The sequence below is a fragment of the Arachis hypogaea genome, chromosome 6 (assembly GCF_003086295.3).
Source record: "Arachis hypogaea cultivar Tifrunner chromosome 6, arahy.Tifrunner.gnm2.J5K5, whole genome shotgun sequence".
NCBI classification, from domain to species: domain Eukaryota; kingdom Viridiplantae; phylum Streptophyta; class Magnoliopsida; order Fabales; family Fabaceae; genus Arachis; species Arachis hypogaea.
In genome coordinates, this window is record NC_092041.1 from 4498127 (window position 1) to 4510826 (window position 12700).

The 12700-nt window shown below is 38.4% G+C and overlaps 1 protein-coding gene and 1 pseudogene across 1 annotated transcript; one reads left to right on the forward strand and one right to left on the reverse strand.

Annotated features, from left to right (window-relative positions):
- The first annotated feature begins 6633 nt into the window (after positions 1-6633).
- On the forward strand, positions 6634-8949 carry LOC112695487 (gibberellin receptor GID1C-like; annotated as a pseudogene).
- Positions 8950-9834: 885 nt separating this feature from the next.
- LOC112805189 (uncharacterized) lies at positions 9835-11842 on the reverse strand. The gene has a single exon (XM_025847595.3). It carries the CDS (start codon positions 11612-11614, stop codon positions 9899-9901), a length of 1716 nt encoding a protein of 571 aa, XP_025703380.1. The 5' UTR covers positions 11615-11842; the 3' UTR covers positions 9835-9898.
- Between the last annotated feature and the right edge of the window lie 858 nt (positions 11843-12700).

The following is a 12700-nucleotide window of genomic DNA, read 5'->3' on the forward strand; positions in this document are numbered from 1 at the left end:
CTGGATAAAGGAGGAGGGTTGTGTTAGGTATTCGGCAACCAACATAAAAATATAGCCGAACCCCCATGACATGAATCAAAGATATTATTGCGCTAAAGCTAGGTCGTTGCCCGGAAGCAACGCGCCGTATGGCTCGAGTACGGTGTCAAAGCAAGAGTCGCTGCATCGGTGCCCGAATGTAATGTTAAATGAGTAAGGGTTCTCGCATTTTCGTGAACGGACGAGGGTAAATAAGCTAGTTCACAAAGTAAAAGGTAAAGGTCGAAGCGACAGAAGGTTGAGATTTGGGACATGGAACATAGGCACTCTAACATGAAAGTCCATGGAGGTGGTGGACATCATGACAAGGAGGAAGATTAACATTATGTGCCTACAAGAAAATGAAATGGATTGGTGCAAAGGCTAGGGAGTTGGATACTTCTGGTTTCAAACTTTGGTATACAGGAAAGGTGAAAAATAGGAATGGGGTTGGAATAATTATGGATAAGCAGTGGAAGAATGACGTAGTGGATGTCAAGAGGGTGGGATATCAGATCATCTCTATCAAACTTGTGGTGGAGGGAGGTGCTTTTCATGTGATTAGCGCCTATGCACCGCAAGTGGGTTTGGACGAACAACACAAAATAAGGTTTTGGGAGGATCTAGAGAGTTTGGTTCAAGGCATACCTTTGGGAGATAAGATTTTCTTAGGAGGAGATTTAAATGGCCATGTTGGGAGAGAAGTGACTGGATATGGGAGTATTCACGGAGGCCATGGTTTCGGGGTGATCAATGCCGAGGGTAAAACTATTTTGGACTTTTCCTCAACCTTTGATCTTCTCATCGCAAATACATGTTTTAAAAAGAGAGACGAACATCTTATAACCTATAAGAGTGGCATGACAAGCTCTCAAATCGACTTTTTCTTGTTGAGGTGAGTCGACCGAAAATTTTGTATTAATTGTAAAATTATCCCGAGAGAGTTTGACAACACAACATAGGGTGCTCGTCATGGATTTTCGCGTTGAGCAAAAATTGAGGAAAAGACATCATACGAAGAACCCAAGGACGAGGTGGTGGCGAATGAAAGGTGAGGAACAAAGAAGCTTCCTAAGACGGGTAGGAGAAGAGGCAAAGTGGGATGGGAATGAAAGCGCAGAAGAGATGTGGAGGGAGATAGCATAAGTTATTAGAAGAACAGCAAAAGAGAGTTTTGGTGAATCTAAAGGAATAGGACCAAGAGACAAGGAGTCCTGGTGGTGGAATGCGAGTATACAAGAAAAGATAAAGATAAAAAGGGAATGCTTTAAAGAGTGGTCTTTATGCTGCAATGCAGATAACTGGGAAAAATATAAGGCGGTTAAGAAAGAGACAAAAGTGACTATAAGTGAGGCAAAAATAAGAGCATATGAGGGTCTCTACTAGTCTTTGGGCACAAAAAAAGAAGAAAAAGGTATATATAAAATCACAAAGATCCGAAAAAGAAGAACGAGAGATTTGGATCAGGTTAAGTGCATAAAGGATAAGGATGGAGAGGTGTTGGCTCAAGAGGAGAAGATTAATGAAAGGTGAAAGAGCTACTTCTACGAGTTATTTAATGAGGGGCAGAAGACTCTTCCGAGCCTTGGTCAATTATGCACAAGGGAAGAAGATCAAAACTTTGACTACTATCGATGGATTCGAGACTTCGAGGTAAAAGAGGCTCTAAAGCAGATGAAAAATGGCAGGGCAGTAGGACCTGATAATATCCCGATTGAGGTTTGGAAGGGTATTGGAGAAAAAGGCATCAACTGGTTAACCAAGCTTTTTAATGAGATTTTAAGGTCAAAGAAGATGCCTGATGAGTGGAAAAAGAGCACATTGGTACCTATCTACAAGAATAAGGGGGATATACAAAGTTGCGAAAACTATAGATGGATTAAGCTTATGAGTCATACTATGAAGTTATGGGAAAGGGTGATAGAACGGAGGTTGAGAAAAGAGACACAAGTAAGAGAGAACCAATTTGGATATATGCCAGGAAGATCTACCACTGAAGCAATATACATATTAAGAAGGATGATGGAGAGGTATCGTAGTAATAAAAGGGATCTACATATGGTGTTTATTGATTTGGAAAAAGCATATAATAGGGTACCAAGTGAGGTCTTATGGAAGGTTTTAGAAAAGAGGAGAGTAAGGATCGCATATATTCGGGCAATTAAAGACATGTATAATGGGGCCACAACTAGTGTGAAGACTCAAGGTGGTGTGACGGAGGAATTCTCTATTAGTATAGGATTACACCAGGGATCATCCTTAAGTTCATACCTTTTCACATTAGTCTTGGAAGTACTCACAGAGCACATCCAAGAGCCTGTGCCATGGTGCATGCTTTTTGCCGATGATATCGTCCTTATGGGAGAGTCAAGGGAAGACCTAAATAAGAAGTTGGAGTTATGGAGAGAAGCTTTAGAAGTGTATGGTCTGCGCATAAGCCGTAGTAAGACAGAATATATGGAATGTAAGTTCAGTCTGAGAAGGAAAAACCCCAATACAAAGGTGAAGATTGGAGAAAACATCATAGGAAAAGTTAAAAGTTTTAAGTATCTTGAGTGCATCATACAGGATAATGGAGAGATTGAACAAGATGTAAATCATAGGATCCAAGCAGGTTGGTCAAAATGGCGGAGTGCATCTGGTTTTATATGCGACAAAAAAGTGCCTTTAAAACTTAAAGGTAAATTCTATCGCACCGCTATAAGACCGGCTATGCTGTATAGTACGGAGTGTTGGGCGGCTAAAAGAGAGCACAAACATAAGCTGAGTGTGGCAGAGATAAAGATGTTGAGATGGATGAGTGGTCATACGCGATTGGATAAAATAAGGAATGAAGATATAAGGAAAAGAGTTGGAGTAGCACCCATTGTGGAAAAGATGGTTGAATCGCATCTCGGGTGGTTTGGACATGTGAGAAGAAGACCGATAGAACATCGAGTCAGAAGGGTGGATGAGATGGAAGATGGACAAAGGGCGAAAGGCAGAGGAAGACCTAAGAAGACCATCCATGAGGTGGTCAAACGAGATCTACATGTAAACGGTCTCTCTGTAGACATGATACATGACAGAGCACAATGACGTCGTTTGATTCATGTAGCCGATCCCACTTAGTGGGATAAGGCTTTATTGTTGTTGTTGTTTGTATATACTTTTAAATTAAATGTTATCTTTTAACCAATTTTAATAATTTAAAGTAAACACTATTGCTCTCGACTACTGAGGAGATTTTGGGAGAAATCAAGCGGGAGAACATAAGATAAAAAGACACCACATATCCAACTCAAAACCTTAAAGTGTCAAATTAATGGGTCTCTCATCTTATAAACTACTCACTCTTCCTTGCTTTCTTTGATGTGGGACTAACTTTATGCACTCCTCCGCCACGAGGACCACCTTTGCCAGGAAGACTATCGATACTTCACATTGAATACTCCTTAAAACCACCAGATCGATTAACCATCAGCTCTGATACCACTTGTTGGGCAACCGTGTAGAGCTCTCGACCACCGGAAAGATTTTGGGGAGGAATCAAGCGAGAGAACATAAGAAGAAAAGACACCACATCCACTCGTCACACCTGCAACATTAACAATCTCCCTCTCAAGTGTGAGTATCCACATAGCATCAACTCCCCTCTTTCTAGCTCCTCCGCCACGAGTATTCATCCATTACACTGCTGCAAAACAACGCGTGACACGCCGCCCGGACCACCTTTGCCGCCATCGGCTCTGATACCACTTGTTGGGCAACTGTGGAGAGCTCTCGACTACCGAGGAAATTTCGGGGAGGAATCAAGCGAGAGAACATAAGATGAGAAAACACCACATCCAACTCAAAACCTTAAGGTGTCAAGTTAATGGGTCTCTCATCTTATAAACTCCTCACTCTTCCTTACTTTTTTTGATGAGGGACTAACACTTCAGTAGTGTTTGTGAGTTTGGTAAAATTTACAAGATTAAAAATTCAGGATTTTGGGTTTTGTTTGACAACTGACTGGGATTAATATTTGCAAACTTTAAAAAAACAATATGTCATTCTCTTTATCATACTATGAGTTATTTATATTTGCTCGGTTCTCTTTTAACTATATGTAGGCTTTTATTTATCTTTATTTTTATTTATTGCATACTGATGAGTCGTTTTGACGTTATAAGTTTTAATGTTACTTTTGATCTTATCAATTTGAATTGAAATTTATATTCTTTAGGCTAAATTGGTATTTCGATTTTATGGACTTAGGCTTATTTAATATTCAAATCAGTCTCAGCCTAAGACGTATGAGAATTAGAGTTAAATGACTTACTTTAAGAGTAAATTATTATCCCTTATAATAATGTTTGGTAGATAAATCTAAAAAAATTTTCCTGATCCAATCTATAATATGTGCGAATCTTTAGAAATGTGATTTGAATGACATTTTTTTTAATCGAAGCGTCTCCAATTGAAATATTTATTTTTCAGTCGTAATTTTTAGATCTAATTCTAGAATATTAAAAAATGCTACAAAAATATCCGACCGTAAATAAAAATTTATTCTGTTAATAAAGTTGGTTGAGCTGTCAAACGGCTTCTATTACACGATTTCTTCTGCTTTTCTTTCATTCTCTCTCACTCTCTTCTTCTCCAAAGTAACTACAACAACAATAAACAGCATCTCAGTCACTCCTTACCTTTCCCAAATCTCCCAAAAGCCATTGCAAGCTGCAACAACAATATATCTCAGTCACTCCAAAATTGCAACAACGACAACATCATCATCTTATTAGCTAAAGCTCTTGCAACTTCTTCGTCACTATTTGTCTATTTCTCTTTTCAAATACGATCTTGCCTCTTCTTTCACAGTTTCTCTTCCTCAAGTACGACAGTGGTCTTATTCTTTGCCAGTGTCATCTTGCTCATTCACTTCTCCTTCTTCGATTCTTATCTCTTGCCATCTCTCTCTTTCTCTCTCCTTATTGTTATGCTTTTCTCTCTCTTCAACGATGGCGCTTGCAGTGATGTTGCCCTCTCCTCCTGTCCTCTCTCACTCCCCAAAGCAACTATAACAACAATAAATAACATCTCAGTAACTCCTTCCCTCCTCCAAACCTCCCAAAATAGACCTTACGCCTCACCCTCTTCATTTCAGCCACAAACAATAATCAGCCATAATAAGTAATAATCATCCATAATAAGCAATTCCATAATTTTCTCATTGTGAATTTTTTAAATAATCTAATAAAAATAGAGTTCAAAGAGAAAGAATGACAAAGAGAGGAGTTGGAGAGAGAGCTTCTCACCGAGTCACCGCCCTGGAGAGAGAGAGACTGTCCGTTGCTAGCTTACTGCGAGAGAGGAGAATAAGGCGTTGCAAGACAGGTTTTTGACAGTGATGGAGGGACGACGAGCAAGCAGTGACGGTGATGGCGAATATGAGAGGAAAGATCGAGAGATCTGTTGTGAGAGTGAAGAGAGTAAGGAACTACGAAATCCGCTATTAACGACAACAGAAAGGCAGCGAGCAAGCAGCAGTGGCAACAACGAAGTTCTATCGTTGAAGACAAAAAGAAAGTGATGTGGGTTGATGAGCTTTTGTGTATTGGAGAAGAAAAAAGGAGTAGGGAGTGGGGTGTGAGAGCACAAGATAAAGAAGATTGGAAAGCAGTAGTCATAGATTCAAAATGAGAGTGAAAAGGGTGAAGCGTAAGCTCTTTTCTTTTCAAGAGGTTTGAGGGGGGAGAAAGTGAAAAAAAATGAAGGAGAAGCTAGAAAAAAGATGTAACGAAATCCCTTTTACAGTTTAACCAACTCTATTAACGGAATAGATTTTTATTTATGGATGAATATTTTTGTAATATTTTTTAATATTTTAAATATATTTTTGTCGTTAATAAAATGAAGATTATTTTTGTCAACGTCTTAGTAATTTGAGGACAAAATTAATAATTTATTCTTATTATAAACATCAAATTAAAACTTACTAATAATGTTTTTTAATAGGAGCACAATAACTATGTTTTTTTTTTTAAATACTATCCGTGGATCAAATACTATCATTTGAATAAATATTTAAGTAATTAGTAAAATCTTCAATGGTGATATCAGAGGTAAGTAGGTAACTAAGTATTTATTTATAATTATATTATATACGTGTTTCTTTTTATACTAAAACAATCCATCTGGAAATTTGTTATCAGTGTATTGAGCATTATGCTTTATGAAGTGCGGCAAAACAGTGTTATGAAGAAGGTAAAGTACAAAATTGTGGTGGTGAGCTGTTGAAGAAGATAGGAAGGGTGTCATGTCCCAATAAGAGGGAGGAAAATAAAATGGAATTTGAAGAGGGGCTCCTGTGATGACACGTGGCAATCCGTATAAACGGAAGCATATTTGTCCCCCTCCGTTTCGCCTTGGCGGAATTCCCTTATCCTGATGATGATGACGTCATAACAAAAACAATCCACTTTATTGGGTCCAAATTCATTCATGGTCCTGGGCCCCACCCCCCCCCCCTTGGCTTTGTCGCGTTCCTCTTTCTCACCTCGCACTTTAGCATTTGTCTCCTACCATTTTCTACAGTGCGCATCCCTCCACCTTCTTCTTATCCTTCACCCCTCACACTCTCTCTCCTCTGCTTCTTTTCTTCCCCTTTTTTTTCCTTGTGGCAGTGATTCTGAACTCTCCACATTTATCATGTGAAGTTGTGAGAGCTTGCTTCTCTTCTCAGTTTCTGACTTCTGATCCGTCTCTCTATCTTCGATCTCTCTCGTTTCCGATTCCGATGGCTGAAAGTAACCAACTTAACCTCAACGAATCCAAGGTTTCTTTGCTCCTTCTTCCCACTTTTTGTTAAGCTTTTATCTCAGATTGTTGCGTGTTTCTCGTGGTTTTGAGAATCCGAGCTTGTTTTCTTGCTCTTGCTTACTACTAACCTGGTCACTTTTCTATTTTTTTGTAATATTAATGAATTCTGCTATGATAATACGCCTGATTTAGGTATGTACTTTCCTGGATTCTGATTAGTGTTATGATTTTTGTTAACAGCTTCAGATTGTTGTTTTGGTTCTCTTTTTTCACATCTCAGGAATAAATAAATAAAAAAAGAACCCGCCTTTATTTGTGTGGCTTATGTTTCTGATTTGTGTCCAAGATGAACCCGTTTTTTAGACGCTGAGGTTTTTACCCTTGAATGTTTTTTACTTTTTGGCCCTTTTGAGGTTAGATTTTGTCACTTATGTCTGCTGATTTTGGTAGTTCCCACTTTTGTGTAGCACTTAAGATGCTCAATCTATAGTGTCTTTGGGTTCAGCTTATGCTTGCCAAAACCTTTCCTTTATTTGCATTTATAATTTGTTTGGGGTTCCTTTTATGGTTATTATCTTATCGTGCTATCTTTTTTCCTATTTGATGTAGATGGTGGTTCCGCTAAATATGTGGGTTCTTATCTCCAATTTTAAGCTGGCTTACAATCTTCTTCGTCGCCCTGATGGAACTTTCAACCGGGATTTAGCTGAGTTCCTTGATCGGAAAGTACCTGCCAATGCCAGCCCTGTCGATGGCGTGTTCTCGTTTGATGTTGTTGTTGAGCGTGAAACTAGTCTTCTTAGTCGAATTTATCGGCCTGATGAGGGAGAAAACCATGCAAGGACTCTTGTGGACATTGAGAAGCCTGTAACCTCTGAGGTTATTCCTGTAATCATATTTTTTCATGGTGGAAGCTTTGCACATTCTTCGGCTGATAGCGCTATATACGATACCCTTTGCCGCCGGTTGGTAGGAATTTGTAATGCTGTTGTGGTATCAGTAAATTATAGACGAGCACCCGAAAACAGGTATCCTTGTGCGTACGATGATGGTTGGACGGCTCTCCAATGGGTCAGTTCTAGATCATGGCTCCAAAGTAGGAAGGACAAGAAAGTTCATATATACTTGGCCGGTGACAGCTCTGGTGGGAACATTGTACATCATGTTGCACGGAAAGCAGTAGAATCTGGAGTTGAAGTAATGGGGAACATACTTCTCAACCCATTGTTTGGTGGGGAGGAAAGAACTGAGTCTGAAAAGCGGTTGGATGGGAAATATTGTTAGAATTCAAGATAGAGACTGGTATTGGAGAGCTTTTCTTCCAGAAGGGGAAAATAAAGACCATGAGGCATGTAACCCATTTGGCCCCAAAGGAAGAAGCCTCGAAGGGATTCCCTTCCCGAAGAGCCTTATAGTGGTAGCTGGTTTAGACCTTGTTCAGGATTGGCAATTGGCTTATGCAAAAGGGCTTGAGAAGGCTGGCCAAAATGTGAAATTACTATACCTAGAGCAGGCAACAATTGGCTTTTACTTGTTACCAAACAATGAGCACTTCTCTACAGTCATGGATGAGATAAAAAGTTTTGTGAGCTCTGACCGTTCATAGGCTTAACTTTCATCTGATTGCAAGGACAGGTTAGAAGATTATATAGGCAATTGTTATGGTACTAGACTTTTTTTAACCGAGTTGTGCTTCTATTTTATACTATAGGACCCTGCTCCCTGTTATTTGGCACTTCTCTGGTTTGAGATTGTGTCACGATATGTGTAACCTGCATATAGCTGCAGAAGTTTTCCAGTGCACATCATCACCAATACCACTGATGTGGATAGGTAAGATATTAGGACAAAGGGAGCCATGACTGTCTGTTGAACCGTTAAGTTTAAGATTACCTAGTCTTTTCAGCCAAGAAGAAGGAAGACAGCAATGTGGACGTGACCTTGTGATAGGTAATCAGTGGGGGTGCGGTTTACATAGTTTATAGTTTCTTTATATAATATATATAGCTAATTTTGGAAAAACTGATAGTGAAAGTGTCGAATGGCATTATGGTGGTGTATGATTATACCTGTGCTATATTCATGTAAGCTTGTCAAGACTGTTAAACTGTTAGTATATTAATTAATGGGGTTGTCTTTCTAGTTCAACGATGGACAAACTCTGCCAATGTAAATGGAATATATATATATATATATATATATATATATATATATATATATATATATATATATATATATATATATATATATATTCTGTCTAATGTTGAAACTTGTATTGGTAGTATGTTGGTTTCTGTTTATACATCGTATAGTTGGTCAGTGTGTGAATCGTTGTTCATTATATAAGAATAATAAAGGTTATGGAAGGATGAACATTTGTGTGTACTTATTGCAACTTCTTGTCTTGGCCATGATTGAATATTAGAAAGTTTGGATGGCAGAACTACCGAAGATACTGGAATTGTCTAGCTTGGAAAAGCAAAAACGCATTCATGTGTTGCTAATGCAGGGACATCCCTCTGGTCTTTCTTTTATCTACAAGTGCCCCCACATCAATCACTGGGCACAGCACCCGCACCAGTGGAAACTGGAAAGCCTTCAGTGGTGGAGGACTCTTCTTGATCGATTCTTGAGTCATGCGTCATCTGGGGCCATTTATGTATAATAATCCCATATTGGACATATTGTAGTTGAAATCTTAGTTGAATTATGATAACGAACCATGCAACTGAGATTAATTAATCAGTTAGATTCATTCACCTAAATTCTAAAATATTTTCCCAAGAAATCGCGATGACAGCTTTGATGGAACTGTCGGAGCCATGGATATTCATTCATTATTTTCCTCATTAACACTGTGTTCTGTTTTCTTGCTGCTTTTGGGACAGTTTTTTTTATTCAAAGAAAGATTGAAAAGTGTACTGAAGGAAGGTAAGCAATTAGAAATTACAACAGCATAATGCTAATTTCATGGTACTAATTAGTTGACATACTTGCTCAGGTTTTTTACCTAATAAAAAGGGCAACGATGACTTTCTAATAATGGATTATATATGATTCAAGAGTGCCCAACTACTTGTTACTACCCTAAACCCAGTCAGTGCCCTTTGGCAACATAGGCAGCTAATGCTGCAGCCAAAATTGTAGTTGCAGAGGATACAACTGTCCACAAGCTTTTCATTTTATTTGCTGAAACCACAGAGCAATGCATCAACTCAAGTTGCTGCTTCAAATCAGCCACCATCTTGTTCTTGCTCCTAAATGCCTTCTTGATTGCATTCAGTTGTTCAACATAAGGTTGCACTTCTTCTACGTCAGCCTTCTGCTCAATAGATAGCACTTCCGCTACACTCTCATTGTACTGACACACAAGTGCAGCAGTACTCTTCAACAATGCAAGTGCCTGGTTTGATTTGTTGTTGGAAAACTCAACCTTGGCTCTCAAATCTTCAGAGACTCGCCTTGCCTCCACAATGCTCTGCTGCAATGTATCCATTTCGTTAATCAATACACCCACGCGGCTTTCAATTGTCTTGTTCTTCTCAACTAGCTTCTCTTTCTCACTTATCATCTGGCTTAACTCGCTCGCCATTTCCTCAACTTGCAATGCCAAGCTCTTCACTTTGTTTTTCTCCTCATCCCTCTCAAGCATTACCTCTTCAATGGAATCCTTGTAATGATTCACCTCAGATAGCAAGTGCTTGTTTCTCTCTTGAAAATCGCTGCATGATGCTTTCAACCTAAGCACAACATCTTTCAATCCGTCCACTTCTCTTTGTAACTCGACAATTTCACTCTCGCGCTCAACTTTCAACATCTCAATCTCATTCTTCTCCCTAACAAGCATATCAATCTCATTCCCCCTATCCTCCAATTCTCTCTGAACCTTATCCAGAGCCTTTTGAAGGCTATCTCTTCCCTCTTTCAACATCTCAACATTCACCTCTATCTCCTCCTTCTGCTTCGCCAATGCTTCAATCTCCATTTCCATTGCCTCTTCCTTCTCCTCAGCCAATCCCAGACTCCCTTCCAATTCAAGAATCTTAGCTCTCATCACTGCCTCTTCCTCGTGAAAACCGCATAATGATTCCTTGAGTTGCTTCATCTCCACTTCCATTTCACTGATTCTCGACTCCTTCGCATTCTTCAGCTTCAAAACAGCATCCATCTCACCCCTCAACTCACTAATCACTCTCTCTGACTCGGCATTCTTCCTCAGAGCCAAGTCCCTCTCCTTCACCACCTTCCCAAACTCTCTTTCTTTCTTGTTCCCTTCAACAACCATCTTCTCCTGTTCCAGCTTCAGCTTCTTCACCTCCTCCCTAAGCTTACTCTCATTGTTCTCGCTCTCAAGAAGCTTCTCCTTCAAAGCATTCGCATCGGCGACAACACCGTCGAAATCAGCCTTGATCTGATCCATCTCAGCCTCACGGCAGGCATTGAGCTTGTCAATCTCGTTCCTCTCGGCGACCAACGCAGCGAAGCGGTGACCGGATTCCCGAATCTGCTGCTCCATGAGAACAAAAGCAACGAGGTTTTGGATCTCGGAAAGGACGGTGTCATCAGAGGCCATGGTGAGTTGAGAATGCAAGGCGTTCTGCTGCATTGAGGAACGGTTAAGCGCAGATTGAAGAGCTTCCTTGGATTCAAGAAGAGACTGAACCTGTTGTCTGCGATGTGCAGTCTCTTTAAGAAGCATGGAGTTGAGGTCCTTAAGGCTCTGAAGCTTCTCGGTGGAATCATCCATAGAGAGTGGTTGTTGAGGAACTTGTTGTTCGTGTTTGGATTGGTGGGACAGTTTCTTTTTGGCCATATTTGAGGAATGTGGTGCAGAAGAAGATAACGAGATTAGAGAAGGTTTTGGTTTCGTTCTTTCTTTCTTTGTTTCTAGTTTCTAGGGTTTATGTTGATTGATGGAGATGGAGTGTCTCTGTTTATGCGCCGTTGTGTAATATAACGAGATTAGAGAGAGAGAGAGAGAGTCCCTTTGTTGTTTTCTTTGCCCTTTGGAATTCAAATTCAAATTTTGGGTCCTGTCTTACTTTTTCATGTTGGGCCATTTGGGCTTCTTAGGGTTGTTTATACAATTATAACTTTAGGACATTGAGATATGAAGTTATTAACATAAAAACACAACGACATAATATTTTGTTTTGTACGTGAAATATAGATAGAGATATTCTGTCTTAAAATATCGAATTAGTGTATTTTATATTTTTTTGATAGGAAAGATATGAAAATACTGAACGAAGACACAATTGTCTTTTTATTTTTTATTATTACTATCAAATTTTTATAATTATAATTTTTATTCTAATTTTTGTGCGAAGAAAAAAATAAAGGTCAATTAAATTTTTTATTATTTGTTCTATTTTATATTTAATTCACTATCATATAAAATACAAAAATATTATTTTTTGTATCTTTATTTTTTGTGTTATATTTTTTAATGTCTTATTTTGTGCTGTTCTAAAACTTAAATATTTATGCCTTAACTAATGTGTATTTTTAAGATACATATCAAGAGTATTAGTAAAAATTTTAGAATTTTTATTTTAATGCATGTACAATAAAATGCACTAAAAACTTTATAATTTTTTTAATAAAAACATTGATAATTTTATTAACATATATTCTTAAGACATGTGTTAATTAAATTAAAAAATTAATGTTACATTGATTAATTAAGTAGAAACTTATTTGTGAAAAAACCGAATTATATAAGTCGACAATTAATTAAATATGAAAAAAAGTACTTAATTAATCTCTATAATAGTAAAAAGAGTTGTGTTTTGGTGTATGTCTAGAGTGTAGAGTTAAGTATGAATTCATACTCAATTAACTATTGCTCCATCCTTTCTAAAATAAGTATCACTTTTACTTTTTAGATTTATTAAAA

What these genes read in the sequence shown, in the direction of transcription:
- LOC112805189 (XM_025847595.3), bottom strand. Translation starts at nt 11,614, where the DNA reads ATGGCCAAAAAGAAACTGTCCCACCAATCCAAACACGAACAACAAGTT.